The 23,561-nt window shown below is 51.3% G+C and overlaps 1 protein-coding gene across 10 annotated transcripts in view; it reads left to right on the top strand.

The window, feature by feature from the left end:
• Nucleotides 1-2,247: 2,247 nt before the first annotated feature.
• CELF5 (CUGBP Elav-like family member 5) overlaps nucleotides 2,248-23,561 on the top strand; it is a 37,883-nt gene continuing 16,569 nt past the window's right edge. For 8 of the 10 annotated variants that reach the window (XR_014686001.1, XR_014686002.1, XM_084499108.1 and 5 more), the window contains exons 1-3: nucleotides 2,248-2,575; nucleotides 8,992-9,074; nucleotides 19,744-19,795. Coding sequence is in view for 8 of the 10 variants with exons in the window: in XM_084499108.1 (XP_084355234.1) it covers nucleotides 2,290-2,575; nucleotides 8,992-9,074; nucleotides 19,744-19,795 (421 nt within the window). In the remaining 2 variants the exon portion in view is untranslated. The remainder of the gene's footprint in view (nucleotides 2,576-8,991; nucleotides 9,075-19,743; nucleotides 19,796-23,561) is intronic. The other 2 variants (XM_084499112.1, XM_084499115.1) reach the window with 1 other exon arrangement.

Genomic DNA, 23,561 nt, shown 5'->3' on the forward strand with positions numbered 1-23,561 from the left:
CAGCTTGCGTCTTCCATCTATTTTAGGTTCTTCCCTTGCCCTGGTTTCCATAGTATCCGAATACTTCCTACTCTTAAATATATCCATCTGACACTTGCAACACCTCAGTGAAGTAGGAGGTACTAAGGCCCTTGCTCTGTAGAGGTGCTGGGGCTGCAACAGCTCAGGGTTGTGTGGAAGATGCGGGGTAGAGCTGTGAATTGAAAATAAGCTTTCCTAAATGCTGAGCTTGTAACTGCTGAACTTTTGCTAGGGAGAGCAAGAGAGCAAAAAAAATCTTTCCCCATAAAATTGTCTCTTAACTAAATTTTGAAGGGCTTGGTCCTGTAGCTGCATGGGTGGGGTGGAAATGGGCAGACTTAATGACTGAGGCATTCCCCTCTGATCCTGCGTTCAGCTAGTCTCTAGCTCAGCGTTGTATTTCTTTGACTCCAGTAGTGAGAGAGCACCAGTGTACTACACTGGCACAGAGGCAGGTTGTTTATGCTGCAAGCTTATTCCCAGGGAGTATCACTGATATAATGCCATAATACACTCTTCAGAGGCTAAATGTAATGGGAAGATAAAGAACTTTGTAAACTTTTGTAAAGTCATGAAATAGTTAATTTTTGGTTTGTCGGAAAGTTAAAATGTTAAAAAGTTAATGCGAGATTCATTGGATATCTGTTACCCCAACCAAAAGTAACCAACAAAGTCTTGGTAAATGAGAGGATGAAAGGTTACAGCAGTAAGTTGTATTCTTTTGCTTGACTTTCTCTTACACTGTCAATCTGTTTTGGAGCAGTTTTCTCTGCAGAACCTCTTACTCCAGAGCAGAAACCTTCAAGTGACACGAAGGAACTGATATTTTCTTCAGATACCAAACTATTGCTGGGGTATATTCAGACTATTTTTGTAAAATCAGGCATAACATCTGGGCAGTATTTGAGCTGTGTGAGCTAGTACGTAGGGCACTGTGGGGAGAGGGCAGGAAGGAGGGAGGATAGGATGTGAGGAGCAGGCATGAGGGGAATTTGAGTTGGGCTTCTGTGTTTGGGAGCACGGAGCTGTTGTTGCACCGGGTGCATGTGTTGGATAGCAGGTCCCTCCTCCTCTGCCCACTGCTTCCATCCACCCTCAGGATCCAGGACAAGAGTACTGGGAGCTGCTGGCAGAGATGCAGAGCAAGGTGGAGGAGAGAGGCCACACTGTGCCTGCACCCTGCTCCTTTGTTAAGCCTTGGGCCTGGGCTGCATCCCTGCAACTGCATCCCTGCGACTGCATCCCTGCGACTGCACCGGTGAGGGCAGCCGTTCCTCATGGGGCAAAAGCCTCGGGTGTCGGGTGCCTGAGCATCACCCTGGTGTAGCAGAGATGGGAGCAATGATGAGAAGGCCTGAGCCACCTGAATGTGCTTCTTAGACAGCTAATGTCCTCTGCTGCCTCACAGCATCTGTGTGAGCTGGAGAAGCTGGTGGGAGAGCAGTCCCCGTGGTGATGCAAGGAGGCAGATCTGCCCCTGGCAGCAACAATGGCTGCTGAAACAAGCAAGTGCCAGCTGCTTCAGACCATCCACTGCAGCCTGAACAGGACCTGGCTGGAAATACTGCTGCCAGGCTGCGGGTAGCAGCTGAGCTTTCCAGGAGCAGGGGGCTTTTGTCTGGGTCGGCATGGGACAGAGGGACCTGGCCAGGGGTTGTCAGGAAGCGGCCGGGGGGGGCTGTTGCAGCTCAGCCTCGGGACAGGTGCTCGGGGTGGTGCTCGCTGCCCCGCTGCGCTCGGGCAATTTTCTGCTTCAAGCAGTTGCTTTGCCTCCAGCCCCCCGTGCCGAGGCAGCGAGGGGAAGGGGGCTCACTGCCGATTTCCGAAGACGAGCGCGGAGGCAGGGGGTCGCGGCCCGCCTCCCCCGCCGGCAGCACGGAGCGAGCTCCCCTTCCGCCGGGAACGGCGCCGCCTCGTTCCCCGAGAGCCCGGGGCAGGCCGTCCCGGGAGCGGCCCCGGCTCCTGCGGGAGCTCCTGCCGAGAGCCCCGGGCCCGCCCGCGGCTGCCGGGAGCTCTCCTAAGGGCTGCGGGGGCTGGGCCCGGGGGCCGCGGGCGGAGCAGGGCCCCCCGGTTCCTCCGCGGCAGCCGCCCGCAGCCGCGCGGCTCCCCCGGCCGAGGGGCCCCGGCCCCGCGCCGCCGCCGCGGGCCCGCAGGGGTCGCTGCCGAGCGCTCCTTTGTGGCGCCGCGGCGGCGGCGCTGGCGGCGGGGCCGTTCCCAGCCGCGCTGCCTCCCCCGGCCGCCCGCCCGCAGCCGCGCCGGGCGCGGGGCATGGCCAGACTCCGCGAGGGCGAGGCGAGGAGGCAGCCGCCGCCGCCGCCGCTCCCGCCCGCCCCGCCGCCGCCGCCGCCGCGCCGAGCCTCCCCCATGAGCAGCAGCGGCGGCGCGGAGCCCCCCGCGCAGCCCGGCGGCATGAAGGACCTGGACGCCATCAAGCTGTTCGTGGGGCAGATCCCGCGCAACCTGGAGGAGAAGGACCTGAAGCCGCTCTTCGAGCAGTTCGGCAAGATCTACGAGCTCACCGTGCTCAAGGACCGCTACACCGGCATGCACAAGGGTGAGCGGCCGCCGCCGGCTCCCCGCGCCCCGGTTCTGCCCCCGCGCCCCCGTCCCCGGGGCTCGGCGCCTCCCGCCCGCTGCTCCGGGGGCGGCCCCGAGCCCCGAACCCCGGCCCGGCCCGCGCCGCCTCCCTCCCGCCGGGCCCCTGGAGGCCCCGACGACCCCCGGCGCCCCGGAGCGGGGCCGCCGTGACAAAAGCGCCGCCGAGCGGGCCGGGGTCGCCGAGGCCCGCACCGGGAGCCCTCGGAGGAGCCCTCGGGAAAGGGGCGGCAGCGCTCGCCGTGCCCTCGGACCCCCTTCCCGGCCGCGGTACGGTGCCACGGAGCCGAAGTCTGCGTGACAAAGAATGGAAGCGGCCAGAGCTGCCGCTCACGGGGGCGGCTGGCAGAGAGAAGGGGCCTTCCAGAGCACTGGGTCGCTGGGAGAGCTTTAGTGTATGCTGGAAAGTTTGAGGAGGTTGTTTAGCTACCTTCATTGTTGCGTCTGAAAGCTGTATTTTGAATAGCTGTCGTGTTCAGTATGTCAGCTCCCTCTGTGGAGCAGTTCCAGCCCACCCGTAGCAGGCGTTCAGGATCTTGGGATCGCTGCTGCTCCAGCAATGAATGGGAATTCACAGAGCCCGCTTGCTATGAGATCTGATAGAGCGATCTCAGCACCGCTGCCTGGTACGCGCAGAGCCTGCAGGTAACCTACAGTAAGTGCCCGTACAGCTGTCAGCGCTTGGCCTGGGCCTCTGTGCCTTAAGATGATTTGTGATGGGGCTGTGTGGCAGTGCCCACCAGAGGGGGGGGAGTTGCATTCAGTCCTGATGCCTTTGGTTTCATGTTGTGGTGAAAACTTAAAAAAAAAAAAACAACAGACAAAATGCAAAAAAACCAACCCAAATTGTGGGTGCCATGGCTAGTCCAGTACTTCCAAACTGAGCAGAGAGAGAAGGGGACAACAGAAAAATGAGTTCATTTCCAAACAAAAAGTCAAATCTAGCCCCAGCATAAAAGGACAAAGTTCCTCATTGAAGCCTGTCAGAGTTGGGCTGGCTTGAATTTAGCTGAAGAAGCAAGTCTGACTTGGGACTGGAGAACCAAAATGTCGTGTGCTCACGTGTTGGTGTGTGTGTGGGACCGAGCCTGAACCTGGTACCGTCTGACAGTGAGCAGCCAGGTTCCAAACCCAGCAGGAAGAGAATGGGCCCAAGGCAAGAGGTGATCACACGTTTCATTGCGGTTGCTTATTTAGTACAGGCTGTGTGCTCTGAGGTCGTGCTCCAGGCAGGAGGCAGATTCTGGAGATGGGGATTTAGAGGGGGCAGCACTGGTATTAGCTGCATCGGTGTGAGAGGAACTTGCTAAATGCAGGGTTCATGCAGCAAAATAAATGTTCCTTTGGTTTTGATGTTTTTGAGTGGGTGCGGGTGTTGGTCAGGCATTGTTCTCTGTTCTGGCTAGAGAAGGCCATTCGGATGTGCAGGTTCTTCTGGTGGCTGCAGTACAGCCATCTCCACACATCTTCCATTTCTTTTGCTCCCTCTGTTTTGTACAAATGGAAAGATTGGGATTCCTTTCCTGCTGGCTTGGGTTATGTGCAGACCCTCAGCCTGGTTTGGGACTCAGCCATGCATGTCATTCCTCCATAAGGATGTGGAGGGGTTTAATATCCAGTGAACAAGTTCAACCCACAGTCCGGGCATCCCTGGCCCCAGTCTTCCCCTCCCATCTTACTGGGTCTCAGTGCAGGCTGCATGCAAGAAGGCTAAGCTGGCGAGGAGCTGCTCTGCTCCCCGTGGTATCAGCAGGCCTGCAGGGTGCCGGCAGGAGGGGAAGCACTGTCACAGGGCCTGGTCAGGGCTTCGCAGCCCCTGGGCTGTGGAAGGCTTTGGCAAATCTTACACACTCATCCCTGCACCATACAGAATCTTTCTGGGGCAGTTGAAACAGCAGATTAAGTTTTCTTTCCCCCCATTCCCTGATCTGCAGCAAGGAGTGATTGAGAGCTTGTGTGCATCTTCCATCTGCTTTTTCTTTTTCTTTTACAAAATGGGGAAAAACACTTGTCTGAGAAGCCAGCACTACCAGTAAAGACCACCAACTCCTCTTGCAATCCCTTGCAGCTTAACAATGGGAGTTGAGCAGCTCCTCCCGTCCCCAGGGAGGACGGAAAGATGGAAAGGGCTGGCTGGGGGCACAAAGGTGTGAATTGGACTGTGGAGTCCGAGAGCTGTCCCCTGTGGACTGCCTTGTACGTGGGCTGAGAACTGAAGAATCCTCTGGAGGTGGAGGAAGATCTTACAGGTGTAGCAGAAACAAACAGAGGTATGAAGTGGCTTTGTTAGTGCCTGACTGTTAATGGCCTCAGGAACCTGGCTATTGGTAGTTGATGCTATTCCAGTCTCCTAATAGCATTCATGAGGCAGTGTTTCTGTTTATGTTAATCACAGATGTATTTGCATTTTAATGGCTGTGTTTCTCGTAAAGCTAATATTTTCACGTAAAGAAGAGGGAGGCATTTGAACAGGCTTCTGCAATGGGTCAGAGGAGACTGATCAGGGAGAATCAAGTGGAAATTTTTGGCCTCAGGTTCCAGGATTGGGCAGAATGCAGTTCCTACAAGAGTGTCTGCTGTGCTCTCCTGCATGGATTTCCTTGCAGTGCCACGAGAGAGGAAGCCGAGAGACTCCGTAGTATGAGATATGGAACTGAACTGCTGGGAAATCGCAGTGGCAGGAGCAACCCTCTCACAGGGCATCTGGGGACAGGTGGGTGACTTCTCCAAAGGGCAAGGATGCAATAACAATCTCAGTGTCCTGTGCCTCGCTAGCAGCTGAATTTTGACTCAGCTTCTGTAGGCTTGTAGATAAGCTCCCTGCTGACACCCTGCTTCCCTTGCTGAAGTATTTGACGAGATTTTAAATGCTAAGTTGAATCTGGAAAGCCCTCTCTTCTGCAAACTGACAGCCTTTTCTTACTCAAGGCTTTAGACTGCTGATGTCTAGAGTAATGCTTAGGATCTGAAGGGACTGCAAATCCCAGAGTCAATGTGTGGTTTGTAGGGAGAGTCTGGCACATACTATCTTTTTGCTGCGATGTCTTGCAAGTGAAGCAAGGCTGGGTTTTGCTTGCAGGGAGCTGAAAACCCTTCTGGAGCGGGTGGGAGTAGGATGGGTAGGTAATAGTGTGAGGCACCTTGACCCACACACAGCCTTCGGAGGGCAGCACCCACACAAACCATGCAGCCTCTTCTGGAGTCAGCCAAAGGCAGCGTACCCCATCGCCTCTTGAAAGCGGAAGCAAAATGTGATCACAGTGCAGGTCTGTCCATCTAGGTGGTAGCTCATTCTGGGAGGCCTGGCACCGATGCGTGGTGTAGTCCCAAGATGGAGCCTGTAATTCATGGGACACCACCTGCATTCAGTTACAGGTGATAGACATACACCCAAGCACACAGCCAGGGAAGACCTGTGGAGTGGGTTCCCTGCTGACTTTTGAGTCCTGTTTTCTTTCAGTGTTCAGCCTCCTTAAATTCCAGCCCTCTGGTTGTTTTTGCTGTCTTCCATGATTTTTCCTGTGCTGCAGGCTGGCAGACAAGTCCCTGAAGGCCAGCAACTGGTAAAGTCCATCCTCCCTGTCCGTTTATCTTTTTGCAAGATTTTAATGAATTTTTCCATTTTAATGAACTAATTACTCATGGTCACATGCACAGAGGAGCTGAGGGAGGGCAGGTGCCAGAGGATGGCAGAGCAGAGTATTGTCACTAACAAACACTTGTGCTGGAGGACAGGGTGACTTCCTGTGCAGTATCTGTGCAGTAGCAGCATGCTGTGTCTCTTGTTTCAAAGGGAGCTGACAACCTACACCAGGATTTTCAGTTGGATGGTCTGTGTTTGACATCTGGGAAGGTGGGAAAGGCATTTCCTGGCTGGTAGCTCTTTGGAAGGCTTTTGTGATCCTTTGGAGCAGCCCCTGGTGCTGTTTCTGCTGCCAAAGGATGGCTGGCAAAGTCCAGGGGCTCTCTGCCTCATCCTTTTCCCTCTTGCATGTTGTGGAGCCTTTGGCGACTTACGGCATAGCTGGTGAGTGGGCGTCAGACCTGTCGTGCCGTGTGTTCCACCGTGAACCAGCACTCAGCCCCCGGTGGGTTTGGTCAGGCTCCCCAGCTCTGTCTGATGCAGCGAGTGCTGGAGCCGGTGGATTCGCTGTTTCAGAGGCCAAGGCTCCGCTCTCTCTGTTTCTGTCTGGCGTGAGCATGTTGGAAACAGCCGGTGATTCTGAAGCTCCTGGCAGCCCCAGGCATTTCTAACACTGTCTCAGCAGGCACAACGGGCCGGGCGTTACAAGTGCCCAGGGTGGCGTGAGCCTGTCGGCCAGTGACCTGAATTTGCTGTTAACTAAAGCAGGAAACGTGGAAGTGAGAGTGGCTTGGGCCCTGTTGCAGCTCTGTGGATGTCTTCCCACTGTTGAGTAGATTGCTGATAAAAGAAGGGCACTCTTCTCTGTGTCTGGGTGGCTCTGTCAGGCTGAGGCAAGGATGTTGTCATCATTATGTGTGGATGTGGTACCAATTCATACAAATCTGATAAATTGCTAATTCACAGCTCCTGACTTGAGAGTTTTATGTGCTAAATCTCACCTTGATTATCTCAGTGCAGCAGCTGGAAGCAAGCAGGCCAGCATCTGTGTTTGGAACTATGGTGACCGGGCCTCCAAATCTGTTAAAAATGGGCTTGGTCTCTCTGGTTATACAGGCGCTTTTGAGGCTTTTCCTCATGCTTGACATCACGGCTGTCTGAGAGGGGAGAGAGAAAGCAAAGGGGTGCTTCTCCCCCATGGTAGGGCTAGCTGCCTCTGCTATGAGAAGTAAAGTTTACCTGCATGTTCTCTGTTCCTGTTGCATTTGTTAAATTAGCTGGTGATCCCATATTTGCCTTGGTGCAGCATTCTCAGTTCAAAACCTGTCCAATAAGGAGCTTTAATGATTTGTTTGAAATATCTAATACTCCTGTGCTGTTTGTGGAGGGGGGATTCTAGCAGGAGCTGTGAGGACAGGTAAGAATTGCTCAGCTGCAGCGACTGATGGGAGCTGGGGTAAAAGAATAACATAATCTTGTTGCCGTGGATTGGCATTGTCCTGAGCAGCTGGCTTCCCCGTGGCCTAAAAATGTTCTGTACCATGGAGCTCCTCTGAGGCGGGGGGAGAGATCCAGGCAGGCTTTCTCCTGTCTTCACTACTGGATCCAAAGGGAGCTGAAGAGGCTTTGGAGAACGTCAAGCAAGGCATGAGAAAGCGAGGGCAAAAGAGCAGGCTTCTCTGGGCTCTAACGATGCCTCTGCAACCCTGACGCAACTGTATCCATGCTGACATTCGGTAACAAGCTGAAGGGACGTGTCTTGCCTTTGCTTAGGATGTGAAATGCCACAGGGAGTTGGAGGGGTGTGAATGAGGGGGTCAGATGTGTTCTAGCATTTGAGTTTATTCTCCAGCGCTTTGCCCAGCCTCATCTGAAACAACTCAAGTGACAGAGCTCCTGGCACCTCCCAGGGGAGATCATTCCACAGTCTAATAAATCCTCCCTCTGCTAGGAAATGTTTCTTGATAACCAGCCAACTTTTTCCTTTGTTTGGTTTCATTTGATTGTTCTTAGCATCAGAGCACCCAAAGATGATTTTTTCCTGGAGGGACTACAGTTCCTCCCCTACCGCGATAGTTCCAGTTTTAGGCTAAGGTGTTGGGTCAGATCTTGCCATGGGTACGTATACTGATGTGTACACACACTGTGTAGGTGTAAGTACGGCACAGAGAGCCAAGCCTCTCCTTCTGTGGCTTTCTGTGATTGCCTGGATCTGGATTGTGGCTCTTTGTATTAGCCTAAAATCTTGGATGCTTTTCCACTTTTCTTGGTTATTTTGTTTGGTATCAGTAATCATAGTGGTCCCTGCATCCCTTCCGATCTTTGTCTTTTGGGCTGTTTCTCCCACAGGTAATGTTAGCCTGCATTTTGTTCTCCTGTTGTTTCTCACCTTTCTCAACACCAGTTTCGAACTTAGTTCATTCACTGGGACCAGTTTCCACAACTTAAACAGACCTTGGACGAGGCCTGTAAGACCTTTACTGTTTCTTTGCCTGTTTCCCTAGAGTTGGCGATACATCCAGACTCGGTAATGTGTGCCCCTTTAATCAGCAAACCTCTCCCTCTCCATCCACTAAGATGCTAACTAAAATAAGAAAGCAGTCAAGGTTCACGTGAGGGCTGTCCTGCGCACTTCACCTTAGCAGAACAGTTGGGATGCAGGTCTGCTGGAACAGGCCAGCATGTGTGTAGTTCATGTACCTTGGTCACCTGCTGTTACCAAAGAGAAACAATGCATTGGTTTGCATCTGCAACTGCACATCTAACTCGATGCTTACTGTGTCCAACTGCAGGTTGTGCATTCCTCACATACTGTGCCAGAGACTCTGCCATCAAAGCCCAGACAGCATTACACGAACAGAAGACTTTGCCAGGGGTAAGTCCCAGTGAATTGTGCCTGGAGCTCATACCGTGGGCTGGCAAACAGGGGGTTGTGGGGGAGGGAGCGAGGGTGGAAAATGGCTTGTGAAAAAGGAGTATGGTTTGAGGGTTAGAACAGGGAGGGGAGAGTCAAAGCACAGAGCTGCTCTTCAGAGCTGCTGCTTTTTATCTGCCTTGCCAAGGCTGCCCCATGTAAGTCCAGCCAAGCCTGTTTCTGTGCTGCTCTTTGGTCTCTGTGGTCTGATGTGGCTTCTCCAGCTATCTGTTGCTGGCACTAAGGAGCTTTGATGCTTTGGGGTGCAGTGCGTGTGCCCAGCAAGGTACCAGCCCCTTTTCTTCCAGGTGTGCTGAGCTACCTGTGGCTTATTCCTGAGTCCTCCTCACTCTACAGCTGGTGTTGGGAGCAAAGTACAGTTGGGATCCCAGGCGATGAGGTAGAGTGGATCAGGCCCCTCATTGCAGGCAAGCCTTCTGCTTCCCTGGGACCTGCTGGCACAGTGAGAGGAGCTTTTGAGTTGTTGCCATTCCCGCTTCGGTGTGCCGTGAGGGCTTTGGCTGGGCAGTTCCCCTGCTGTGCTGAGGGGGCTGAGCACATGCATTGGAGAGATTCATTTGTAGCTGAGTAGGTGGAGGCACTGGATACTTGAAGACAGAAGCTCACAGGAGGCCCTGAGTGCTCAAGGCAACGGGATAATTAATGTAAACCAGGGGTCTCTGGAGAGGGGGGAAGGAATTATCAACCATAACATTTCCTCTTTTGTCTTGGTCTAGACAGCTTCCCTTACCTCTCCCAGCGCCCCTCCACACACAAATATTTTCATGTTTGTTTACTTGTACTCCCTTTTTGCATGGGCCTGTGTTGGCATTTGAGGGCTGGACAAAGAACCTAACTTGACTACCACTTAACCTAAACCAGTAAAGATTCTGTTACCTCAAGGCAGCAAGGGGGAAGCCTACAGGTTACAAGGTACTCAAATACTAATTGAGTTAATTTTGTGAGAGGGAAAAGACCAGCCGTTGAGCTAAAGCAATGTAATCTTCTGTGTGTGGTGGTCCTGGGCAGTCTTATAACAAGTTGAAGGTTGGAGGAGCAGCGTGATGAGTCCTGAAACAGTGCTGTAACACACTGGGGAAGAGATGGGTACGTCCCTGTCTCGTATCAGTAGAGGGACCCTGACAGATTATTCCTGTGAGGCTTGGGGGATTCAAGGCAATCTCAGTTTTGTTGCATGTCTACATTCGGAATTAGTTGTGTGTTTCACTATGTTCTTTATTATTTGTCCTGCATGGGGTGGTATTTAAAGCAGCAATGCAAAGCACATTTATCTGGGATGTGGTGATCTAAAGGCTTTTTATGTTATGGGAGACGTAAGAAACCGCTTATCAAGTGGTAAGAGGTGTATGCTAGCTAAGTGCTTTCAAACATGTGAGTCTTTAGACAGTTAATGAGTAATGTGCTGTAATTAAGCTTCATGATTAAGATGAAGATGAGCTGTGCTGTATTTGGATCTGTCTTTTTTCAGGCTGACAATATACCACTTCACATTTAATTTCTCTTTTGGGAATTCCCTGTGTGACCAAGAAGGTAGGATTCTCTTTGGTCATTTAAGTGGTTGTTCAGAGATGCTTACTACCAGGATAAATCAGATGTCCATCCTGATGTGGGTAGAGTTGATTTTAGCATGGACATGGGTTGCTTGACCTGAGGTAGCTTCCAGTTTACCCCCCCTTTTGTAAGGTGTTGGTGTACTCAGGGCATAAAGCGAGAAGACTGTCAGCTGGGTATTGCATTATCTGAAACTTGTGTTCAGAGTACAAAACACCTGTGTTGCCGTCAGAGCTGGTGAATTGCCATCAGGCCAGTTACGAAGTAACAAATGCGTGCAGTTCTTTTCTTGGGGAAGGAATGATGGAGCTTCCTAGAAAAGAGAGGTGAAGGTTGTCATCACTGAATAAGCAGAAGTGTCTGATCACCCAGCCTTGCTAAGGAGTTTAAAAGGATGCTAAAGATCTCTGCCCGTGCTGACAGCTGGGGAGATCAGGAAGAATGCTCAGCCTCTTGGCTGTGCAGACAGGGAGCCTGTTCCCAGACACCGTGGTGTGGGCCCTTGGATGGGGCCAGCAACTTGTGAACCTGAAGGGTTCACACACCAAAGGAGTGCTGTGCAGCAAGGCAGGTTTGCCCAGAACCCTGCTGGTAGGCGCAACAAGCTACAAGGAGCAGCGACCCATGCTGTGCACCGTGCACAGTGCCAACCTCACAGCCAATTCCCTGCCCAGCAGCTGCCTCCCTGCCCTGCAGAGTGCTCTTGGCATCGTGCACATGGAAAGGTCCTGCTTTGTGCTCCCTGAGGATGGCTTGGGGAACTGCACAGTTAAGTTTGAATCAGTCCCAGTAAAGCAGTTTGACTCTCTCCAAAGACTCAAAAGAGATGGAGGGAGATCTGCCGGCGGAGCAAAACAGAAACCATCTTCCTTTGTGGCCTAAGTCTACAGGGCCTGGGGAAAGACACACAGCCCATGGACGCTGAACAGAGGCGAATTCTTTGGATCTGAAATGCAGAGAGAAAATCAAGCCCTCATGCTCCTTCCTAAATCTGTTGTCCTCTCCAGCTGCCAGCCAGCCTAGCAGTGCAGTGTTTCACCTTCTCACTGCTCCCTGGCACATTCCTCCCTAGCTCAGTGAAACGATATTATATCTCAATAAACCATGCCTTTGATTCGTGATTGTACCTTCACTTTGCTGAGTTCTGAAAGGAACTGGAGAGGTTATTAATGACATGCAGTGATCACACACCAAGTTAAAGCCTCTTGCTAAGTGAAATTTGAGGGAAAAGCAGCCAGCTTTTCAATATTTCACAGAAATGCTTTGTGTCTCTTTTCATTTGCAGCTAGACAGTTGCAAATTACATAAAATTGCTCCTGAAGAAGGGAAAGAAGAATAGAGGGAGAGAAGGGGAGGGAGGATTTAAAAAAAAAAAAAAAGGTAATTTTTCTGGCAAGATACAGTTACAGTTTTATTTCTATGCAGAACAAAGAAGGGCTTGCTGAAAGGTAGGCAAGTAAGTGGCAGAAATTGGTATTGATCCAAGCTGGAAATGTGGGCAGTTTAAGAGCAGCAGTGGGGGTACTCAGATATTGCTACACTGTGGGGAGAACTCATGGTTGCAGTGAGGACTTGGGAATACAGGGACGCAGGAATGGAAAATTACGGACAGCAGCAGCGTTAGAACAAGGCGAGACTCTGGGAATGCACCAGGGGTTGAGATGCAGCAGCAGTAATTCACATGGTTGGGCATAAGGATTAATGCAGAGACAGCAACTGAGTGGAGGGCATCCCTGTGGGCAGGCTGTCTGCTGTGCTGCCAGCAATGAGAGCTCACCATGGGCTGTCAGGATCCACAGTGAGTGACCATACAAGGGAACGCGGGCAGCTGGAGGGGTTTTGGTAGAGAGGTCAAAGCATCTCATTCTCCCCTTTCCTTCTCTTCTGCACAAATCCTGGTGTCAAACCAGTCTGGAGTGGTATTTTTGAAATAGCTTCTTCATGTGAACACTATGGGATATTGCAGCTGGCAAAGCTGGGATCCATGCTGAGAAGTGGAGTATGGGGCCTGAGCGTTTGGCTGGGGGCTGGAGCTGGCCTTCAGTTATTGTTCGAGGTGGCTTTTGCAGTTTGAACCCTTGGGCAGGGCAGGGTGTAGAAGCTTTTTCCACTGCAGGTGGCATAGAGACAATTTCAGTAAATTCACTAGGGAGCTGTGCAACTTTATCAGTAGAAGGTGGCAGTGCAGAGAACTTGTGAAGGCTGTCTCATGGAAATGGCAGCGGCAAGACATGAAGGCACTGGGCCAAAGCCCCTGGGCAAGCAGCAGTGGAAGTGCCCATTCACTGCAGAGGGAAATGCAAATGTTTACTCTGTCAGGGATTTGCCTCAAGAGGCTGAGAACTAACAGTGAAGCGAGGCAGCAGCCCTATGAAATACGTACCCTGAAGAGGCAGAGGGAGAGCAAGCTGCCAAGACAAACATTGGTTCCTGCAGCCTACAGAGTTGGAAGGATAACGAAATTAAAGATCAGCACCCATTCCTACATTGCTTGCTTACTATACATTTGAGTGTGTGTGTGTACATGTACATCTAGATCATTTATAAAAACATTAAAGAGAACTGCCCCTAAAATGGAGTCCTGTGGAACCCCACCAGTGACTGGCCATCAGCCTGATGTAACCCCATTTACCAGAACCCTTTGAGCCTAACCCATCAGCCAAGTGTTCGCTGGTCGCATTATGTGTTTATGTAGCTGTATGCTGGGCATTTTGTCCAGAACGAAACTTTGAGAAATATTATCAAAAGCTTTGCTGTAATCCAAAAAGATTACATCAGCTGGTTTATCTTGGTCAGCTAGGTGGGTAACCTTGTCATAAAAAGAAATAAGTTAAATGGGACTTCACCCTTGTGAACCTGTATTGTCTGTGACCAGTGACTGCATTGTATTTCAAGTGTTTGTTTTCTTGGTGTCCTAGCACCTGTAGAAAAGGATTTGAGGAATTTGGCACTTTCTTCTCACCTTAAAGGTCCTTTGACCTTCGGTGACACTGATCCCAAGTGACAAGAAGAGATTAGGGCAACAGGGATGATCATCTAATGTCCTCCTTGGTGCAGTGCGCTGAAGCATCAAGGAAGGAGCCCTATGAGAACAGACTGACCATGGGCTCCTGAGAGACTGAACTGATGTGTCTACCAAAGTCATGCACGAGGTAGGGGCTGTAATTGCTATACTGGGCTGGTGTCCGCTCTGGTTGTCTGATGCTAATGCATCAATGTCACTTCCATAGAACTGTCAAGAAGATCCAAAGGCTTTGAGTCACGGCAGTAAGCTTCTTGCCTTGCTCCCAGAGCAGCACTAGCTGGAGTGGGAACAAGGATGACTAATTGTGTTAAGGGAGAAGGAACAGCACAGCAGACAACCCAAGAAGTAACGCAGCCTGTCCATGTGTATTGTGGCCCATACGCTCAGGTGGCTGCTGGCTGATTCCTGCATGCACTCAGCTTTGAGAGGGAGGGGGAGATAGCTCTCCTGCTCAGCCTGATTTGTCCTCCATGCTGCAGTTAGGGAAAATACCCCCCAAAAAGCTTGTGAGATTGGTTGGAGTTTACTAGCTCTTACTAATAAAGAAGCACAAGTGGCATAAAGTAGTGGGGTGAAATCCAGCGGTCTTCCTTGTTCATCTGAAAACACAAGGCCATAACCACATGGGCAGCAGCTTTGTGATTTGGACTCTGGAGATTGCATTTTGTTTCAGCCACAGATTTTCTGCATTGACCTTCATCGTCACATACTTTGGATTGTTCCACCTCATCATTACCCTTGTCCCCTTCAGAATGGAATTGGATGTGGTGAATATCTTAAACAGCCTTTGCAGTTGTTCTGGAAAGCTGCTTGTTGCTCTGCGTGAGACCACTTACCTTTCTCCCTGAAGGATGGTCTTTCTGGGTAGGACTGAGACATCAGGACATCATTGGAAGATGCAAGCAGGAGACTTGAGCACTGAGACTGGCACCAGTCCATCACTGCTTGTGTTCCCAACCACATGCAGAGTCCAAATGAGCAAATCAGCATTTAGCTTTGTCTGCTCTGCACCGCTAGAATTGGTTTGGATCAGTCAGTCAGGGCATTTTTAACTGGCTCGTGAAGGCTGAGGCCACAACTTGCAAAGCCTAAGATGTCAGGACCTAATTCTGACAATGGCCTTGGATGCCTTTTAGTTCCTGAAGTCCCAGAGGAGCCAGCCTGCATTGTGTGTTTCCTCTGCTCTGCCTCTGACCCACTTAACAATGTGAGGTTCCTCGTTGCACCTGGGGGGCTATTCTACATCACTTACATCACTTGACTCCTAATTAATAGAGAGGCTTGCCCTGCCGTCTGTGGGGGTTGTCTTCTCTCCAGCTTTTGCAGTCTGAAAGCTAGAATAGCAAGAGGTAGCAATCACTGTTCCTCCTTGGGGAGTGTGGCTACCAGACTGCTGAGATGACAGCTCATGCTGGGCGTCGCTGTAAATGTGGGGAGCCAGACAACCCAGAGGGGGCTTTGGGGAGGTCAAGGCAGGGGGGAGAGAAATGGCACGTTTCTGCCTCAGTGAAATAAGTAGGGAAGCTTCCTCTGACCTCAGCAGGATGAGGAATTTTCCCAAGAGTGCTACAAGGCTGGAAGCATTTCTGTGAAATGAGGGAGGAAGCTGAAACGGAGCACAATTTCTCTTCTGACCAGATGCCAAGGGTCGGGTGGGATGTGGTCCGGACACACTCCAGCAAGGGCACCCATTGCTGCTGCTTCACCGGGAAGCTCCGGGCTCCTCTGGGCTGCGGTGGCTCTCTTTCCAGCAGGGTTCTCATCCCTGCTCCCTGAGGGCTATGTAGGAAATGCGGTTGCTGTGCTTCATAGCATCAAAAAGCCTGGCTTCTGTGCTCAGTGTAGCTTTGTGCCCCCACACGACCATCTAGTTGCTTCCCACCAGTAACCCCGAAGCACACAAGTTGCAAAGGCTGCTTGTGTGTGAGGAGGAGAGCAGTGCAGGCAGACATTGCCCTGCAGGGGCTGTTGGGGGGAGCATGGCAAGGGGTGCCTCTACCTTGGGTGGGGGGCAAATGTGAGGGAGAAGCCAAAGGGAGCAGTGGGTGCTTTGCCCCCCTCTTGTGTGTGGCTCGCTGGGGGTCTCTTGCTGCGTGTGGGCCAGGAAGTTTCCATGGGTCCAGTAGACCACGGGGCTGACAGCTCTTGGTCTGTCCTGAATAGCAGGTAGGCAAGGTGTGGGGGAGAGGGACTCGGGGTGCAACTGGCCCACGCGCGCCTGACAGTGTGTGCTAAATGTAATGTAGTATTCTTCAGAAATAAACAAATAGGTTAAATTATAATGCTCAACTAAATAATTCAACGAGAAAAATTAAGCTCAGCTTGCAAGGCAGGCACAGCCTCATAAATCATTTGTTCTTCCTATGTGCCACATATGTGTTCACGTATGTGTGCTTGGGGGTTATATTCATGCATGTCTGGGCACGTGCATCTGTTTAGCACTTGGGATTTGAAGCATGCACAATCTGCCTCCGTTTGTGACGCTGGAGCCAGTTGGGCCTGTACAAATACATCTTTCTTAGACTCGGGTGTCTCTGATTACTGCGCAGCGTGAGATGATGACTAGAGGACAAAAGAATTTGCACTTCGGGAGTTTGGCTGTTCAGAGTAAAAGCATGTCCTCCCTGCTGTCCCGTTCCTGGGTTCCTTCCTCAAATGGAAGAGGTAACATTTGACCATCCTTTCTGTGTATTGAGACCCTGGAGAGCACTGAGCTCTTTGTCCAAGTCTTGCGTGCCACAGAGATGCTTCAAGGCCTCGTGACCTGTGTTATCGAGCTAAAGCAGCTGTGGACTCCCTTTACATTTGTAGGCTCACATGAGGCTTGAGAGGCCTTTGATATTTTGGTTCACCTTCAGTGGCAAAATGGGACTTAGAAGGATTAAAGCTGTGGTGGTGTCCTGTTTGTGGCAGCCTCTGTGTGCCCCAGTCCCTGCAAGGAGGATCATGCCTCCCTCTCCTGCCTTTGGAAGACTTCTCATTTCAGGTAGCAACAGGGAATCCTGCCACTCTCCTCCAGCCTCAGCATCTGGACAAATTTATTGTTTTCTCCTCTCTACCCACAACTTTCAGGGCAGATGAGGAACAGCCCAGAGACCAGACTTCAGATCAGTGACTGGTTCTCAGCCCCTGGAGCTTGCAAGGTCTCTGGAAATATGCCTCCCGCAACTGAGGGCTTGGTCTGATGCGGGCAGCGGGCGAGTCTTCCTGCACCCTGCCGAGGTGCTGGTCACGTAGTCAAGAGAGGGGCTGTGGCCGCAGCGCAGGGGCACGGATCAGCCTGCAGGGTGCGGGTCAGGCTGTGTGCTTGCTCTCTCCCTAGGCTGCTGCGCTGCCTTGGGTCGCCACATGCAGACACTGCTCCCAGGCTGGCACTGGTGCAAACCTGCGCTTCAGTAGCCTCTGCTGCCTTGCAGCCGTTGTGGCGGGGCCCTGCTGCCTGCCTGTGACCCCTCAGGGCCAGCCCTGGGCACAGGCAGGGGGCAGGGAAGGGAAGGGGTGGACAGATGGGTGGAGGGGCCCCCTCCCCAGAGATCTTACTGAAATGTCTCTTTTCTGCAAAGCAGAGGGAATGCCCCAAGAGCTGGTTTCCAAGGCAACCACAAATGTCAGGCTCCATGTGGTGAATAACCGTCGCTATGACAACAGCTCTTTTACCCAAGGTGCAGGAATTGGAGTGATGGCCCTTTTGGGGGAGGGGATGGGCGAGCTGTCCCCAGGTACCAAGCCCCCCATCTCCCCACCCCAATGCTTTCCGCATCCTTGCCCTAGGTTGGCAGCCCCGGCTGCCCCTGTGCTCTTGTGGGGGTGCTGTGTTCTTGATTCAGCAGCACCCCTTGCTCCCTCTCTCCCTCCTTTCCTCCCCCCAGATGGATTTGCTTCACACAGGAGATGTGATCTGAGTCTGCCCCTCCATCTCCTTCCCCATCTGTTTAGCTTAATCCTGGTTTTGCTTTCTGGGTAGAGACAAGGCTACTTCTCAGAGCTGCGGGAGTGGTGAGGAGGGAGGTGGCCAGCCACTCCTCTTGGCTCTGCACCGAGCCCTCCCGGAGCACACATCTGGGCTGCTGGCCCTCTCCCACCCAGCCTGCTGCCCAAACACCCTGGCCAAGTCTTGTGCAGGCTTATAACCAAAGGATGTGAGTGGCCATTAGGGCCACTGTATCTCAGTGACAAATTCTGTGGGTTTCTGCAGCCAGGTCTCACCACTTCCTGAAATCTGCCTCGCATCCCGTTCAGCTCACAGGCTGAAAAAGGCAGAGCCCAGAGGCTGGTGAGTGCCAGAGCTGCACTGGCTGGGGCCACCTGGCAGCACAGCACGATGTTGCGAGCTCTGCAGGTCCATGCAGTTGATCCCGAGCAGGAAGGGTACCCTCAGCCTCTCCTTCTTTCCTGGCTGACACAGCACATCCTGCGAAATGGGGCTGAAGTCAGCGCTGCTCTCTGCCAGGGTGCAGCGTGGTGGCAGCTTGGCCTTTCTTCTGGGTACTGCCAGGCAGCCCCTGCAGCCCCATATCGCTCCATGGGGCTGGGGCAGGGTAACTTGGGGTTGATCCCAGCTTGGGCTCCTCATCCTGCCTGAGATCCACCGGTCAGGGGAAGCCAGCTAACATCCCCAGGCTCTGCCATGCCCAGCAGTCAGGCTTTGGCAGCTGTGCACAGCAGCCCATTACCTGCTGGCTGGCATCACCTGTAAGCTGCTGAGTTACTTGACAGGTTGCCTCCAGCTGCTGTGGATATCGTCCCTACCTCGGTTTCCTGGCAGGTCTGGCTCAGCCACCCCCTGGAGCCTCACAGTAGTGCACTTTTTGTGTGTCGGCTTCTAATCACATTTCAGTTTGTTACTTATGGCTTGTTTTCATTTTTCTGTTCTGTTGTTGCTGTTTTTCCAGAGGGTGTTTCCTAAGAGAGAGGGCAGAGTATTGCTGGACCTGCAACTTCTTTGCAGGTCTAGCCTGCTATACTCCTGATTATTTTGGTATTCTGAGTGTTGCTGGTTCAAGTCACTGTCAGCCTTTGTGAATGATGCTGATAGAGGCATGGCATGAGATGAGCTGTGAATGTGGAAATCTGCTTTGTACACTGTTCCTTGGAGGACTTCTGGCTCAGGTAGATCTTGCTAGCCTGTGGAAGAGGCTACGGTTTGTCGCTTCCCTTTCTGGGAAGAGACAGTACCATACCATCTAGCTGACAAGTTTTGCCCTGCTTTGCAGTTCAGTCAGTTAAAGCTGTGAGTTACTTAATCCAGCTGCTCCTGGGTAGAAGCGTCCGTCTGTTTTACCTGGAGAGGGCTTATATCAGGTGGGCTTGCTCTGGCTCGTTGCTTATGGTTGGATTATTGCTGATGACACTAATGGGTGCAAGAGAGGTAAGCGGCTGTTCTCCACAACCATATGTAAGGATCTTTTGTCACTTTCAACCATAACATTCCCTCTGTGGTCAGGAGACACAGCTGGAGAGCAGCACTGCCTTTCTTTAGAGCCGGCCTGGGGCACAGAGGCAGGAGGGCTGGGGAGGGGGAAATATAGCATGCCAGCTTGCTGTTCAGAGGCATTCTTTGTTCCTTCCTGCTAAGAAAGTGAGTGGCTCAATTAGGTGAGGTGACCATGCCTGCACTGAGTCAGAGCAGGCATCGCAAGAGCTTCCAGGCACGGTCCGACCTGAGGCCACCCTAACCATCCTGCAGGCCCCAGTCTCATGATGATGACCTGCTTCATTGGAGTCCTTTCTTTGCCATTAGCTGTGTCTGGAGGAAATGGAGGTTTGTGCATGGTGGACATCTCTAGGAGAGCTGTTCCCTGCAGGCCATCAGCTGAGCAGGGAGAAGTGCCTGGTTTCCTTGTGAGATATCTGAAATCTACCTGGTCCATTTGCCAAGGGTTCTGGTTGCCATCACAATGCCGTTGTTCCCTTCTGATACTCTCCTATCCCACAGAGCAGGCAAAAAGGGGAGCCCTGGCACCAGTGTCATCAGCACCGTGTGCCGGGCAGATGGGCCAAACTCTAACCCTCTGCATTTCTTTTTCATTGCAGATGGCACGCCCGATTCAGGTGAAACCTGCAGACAGCGAGAGCCGTGGAGGTAGTTGTCATCTCTCCTTGTTTCTCCTTTGGTGGCTTTGTGGTTGTGAGGGGGATGAAGCAGAGAGACAGAGTCCTGACCTGGCCTTCCCCTTCAGCATTCTGTATGAATGGATGTTTGTATGTGTCAGGGATTTGGGGGGTGGATGGGAGGGAGAGGCGAGGAAAAGGCTTTAGTGAGGACTTTTCAGCTTGGCTCAGCGGGCAGCTGAGAACACCCCAAGCTGTACGGGCCGTAGCGTGGCTGACCGCTCTTCCCAGTCCTTGGGGGGTGCTGTTAGCCTGGCACTGTCTGCCCCAGGGGGTTGCTGAAGCAGGCATGCACATTTGTGTGTGGCATGGAGTCCTTGAAGGTGTAAGCAGTTGGGAAGAGGTTTCCTGTTATTTCCTTTCTTGCTTTTATTGGGTTTCAGCCCAATAAAAGCCAGATCAGTGCAGCTGTGCTGGCTGTTTAACTTGTTCAGCTTTGGTGCTCTGTGGCTGATTCTCCTATCTGCAGCTCACCCCTCTGCCTGCCCCATCACTGTTGGACTTTCTCAGCCCCTCCACTCTCAGTATTGCAGCGGCCCCCATGACACTGCCATGGTCCAAATGCTGTTGCAAAAAATAGCATGTGGAAATGTCTCTGAAGGAAAAGGATCCTGAGTTTAAGCCTGAGATGGAGGTGCTGGCAGCCTGCAGGGGGCCAGCTTGTTTAGAGCAGCATATACTGAATAGTGCAGAGCTGGAAGACTGAGAACTGGAGAATCTTTCTTAAAGTAATGGGGAGCTTACAGCAGCTCAGATGCCTCCTTCAGGTGGAGAAGGTTTGCAGCTCCAGCTCTTCCCAAATACATGAACTCATTTTGCTGCTTTTCCTCGTCTTACTGGTACGTTTCTTTTCCCCTTCTTTCATTCCTGCATCTGCCTCTCCATTCCTTGTGCTGTTGGCACTGCCTCTGAAAGCAGTTTCTTAGTGGGGAGAATGTTTCTGAGTCTCTTTGTTCCTGTAGGGCAGCATATCCTGCATGCTGTGTTTAGATTTGGAATACTTTTTTTTGGATTTTCAGGTGTCATTTCCAAGCAGCTTGTAGTGACTTTGGTTTATTGCACCAGCAGAAACATATTTTGTAATATTGTATACAAACATGTGTATTTATGTCTGTGTGATCCTCCTTTAAAAAAATGTTTACCTGTTTAAGTCAGATCATTTTTTCCAAATAGAATCTGTAGGTTTTCATACTTACTTGAGGGATTAGACATCTGACTTCTACTGAAAACTGGCCATTTTTATTCCCTTTGTCTATGCTGAAAATCCCGGCCATTGCACCTATGGATATGTTTCTTTTGAAAAGAGCTATGGCTTCTCTTTTATACACAGCTCTGCTTAGTGTCACAAAACGTGTTGGAACTTAACATCTCTGATGCCTTTCTCCTTTGTGAAAGAGAGCTGAAACAGGTCAACAGATTCAGAAGTTGTTAGTAAGGGATGCAGACACACACACAGAGCACTGCTGCACATTTCTCTGAGCATTTTCAGACAGGAAATGTTTCCATGACAGCGACGTGGGAAAGACCCCGTAGATAAAATCTGCTGCCTCTGAGAGGAACTGCTTAGTGCTGTCTGGGCTTCCTTGCTTACACGGCTTTTGGATGCCGAAAATGCTGTGGTGCCCCAGAGAGCCAGCACGCAGTGAGCTCTTCCCCCCAGGCTGCCCGCTGCAGCACAGCAACACAGCAGGCAGAGGAACTGACTCTGATTGTTGACACTTTCCAGTCCAGCCTAATATGAGTGATGCCCTGTCCTGTAGTCCGGCACTTTCCTGCAGATTCCCCAGTCCGTCATCCTGTCCTTGCTCTGGCCTTCCCTCCCAAGGGCAGCCCCTGCATGGATCTGCTGCAGGGGTGGGGTGGGGGTGCTGGGGCTTGGTGCATGTGTGAAGTCCAGTGACGTCCTCTGGACAGGGCTGTGCACCTGTCTGTGTCTGTGGGACACAGACAGAAGTATAGAACAGTAACGGATCCAGTAATAATGATAACAAGTGTTTCATTCTGTTCCTTGCAGCTCATGTCCCATTATTCTACAAGTAGCTCAATCAGCATCCTTTGATCAGTTCTCTAGTGAAAGGCCACTATACAGCATGAGTAAGATGATCTTAGTCTGCCAATTATTTTTTGCTTTCCCTACAGCAAGATGAGCTTTATTTCTAAGGGAGGAAAAACAAGCAAACAAACAAAAACCTTAGTTATTTTTGAATTAATTTTTATTATTATATTATTAGCAACATTCGCCGCAAAGTATTTCAGATGCCGCCTAATCTAGCAGAGTTGGGCAAAAAGTATACATTAACTTCAAAAAATGTGTTTCTATTTCACCATGCCAAAAAGAAAGATTTCTTTTCCCCTTCCCACAAAATTGGTGCAAAAGTGGCAATTTTTTTGTCTTTCAAGTAAAAGGCAACAAAGAAGAGTTTACCATTTTTTCAGCATTGCTTGCTTCTCATTCAAAAAGGCTTTCTTCCTGTTTTCATCCTGCTGAGGTTTTTCGTGGTAGGAGAAAAAATGGTCTTCTTTGACCAAACTCTCCCTTTGCTCCCCATCTCCATAGGGATCGCTGTTTTCCCAAGTGGGAATCTCAGAAACAGCCATTCTTAGTGAAGCGTTGGGAAGTCTGTCTGTCTGTCTTACTGTCATTTGAGAGGCAGCAGTCTTCATTTTCCCAGGTCTTCATTTCTGTCCCCATTCCCAGTAACTTCCACCTTGTGTCTGACCCCAGTTCTGGGATGCAGCTATTGATGTGGATTTACCAGGGAACCCTGGACCTGTCTCTGGGAGACTTTTGTGCTGAGGCCTGTGCGTCCTACAGCTTAGAGAAAGGCAGATGGGCAGCTCCTGTGCTGCATCCATTGCCACTGCCTGCCTGTTGACAGGGCTGGTAATTAGCTGGGCTAATGGCTACGTGTGGAAATGAGACAGCTTGGCCCTGGAATGCCCTGCTGTGCTCTGAACGCACGTCTTACCTCTGCAGAGCTGCTACCTTTAGCATAGCTTTTTCCTATCAAACCCCATTATACTTTGGCTTCTGAAATGCTTGGACTTTGCATTCCTGCTCAGCTTTCTCTTCACACTTCGTCAAGAAACTTGGCTGAGCCTAACCAAGGCAGCCTTGAGCTTTGCCATCTAATGCCCATGGAGATAAGAGGAGCTAACTTCCTATCTGGAAATGCCAGCACAGAAGCGCATGTTTATAAGCTGAGGATTTTGTTAGGGAAGCAGGAGGGACTAGGAAAATGCATGACTCTTCAGCAGGTCATAACCTGCAATCATACTGGTGAAGCTCTGCCGCTGGAGCCACCCATGACTCAACTAGGCTGTGGCCTATTAAAGCTGGTATTCTTTCATGTGAAATCCTAGTCAGATGCAGCCAAAGTACTGAAATCTGCTCTACCAGAGAAGCTGAGAGTCATTGTGGTGCCTCAGATTGTTCTTGCAGGCAGTGCATGATGGATGACATCCCCAAACTGCTGACCCTCTGGGCACTGAACCTTTTAGGGACAGAAAAACAGCAGTCTCCAGGTTAAAAGGGTAAAGGGAAAGATGGTAGCCAAGGCGCTGTTTCCTGCTAGCTTTCTCACAGCTGGAGTGTGCCATTGCCTTAGCAAATTTCATCCCAGAGGGCACACACCTTGCACGTGACAGAAATCTCGTTTCCTTTGCTCACCACAAAAATGTATCCACTTCTGGAATCACAGCAGTTGTTGTTTGCCAGCCATGCTGTGGTAGGCTGGAGG

Source organism: Aythya ferina (genome assembly GCF_964211825.1).
Source record: "Aythya ferina genome assembly, chromosome: 26".
Lineage (NCBI taxonomy): Eukaryota > Metazoa > Chordata > Aves > Anseriformes > Anatidae > Aythya > Aythya ferina.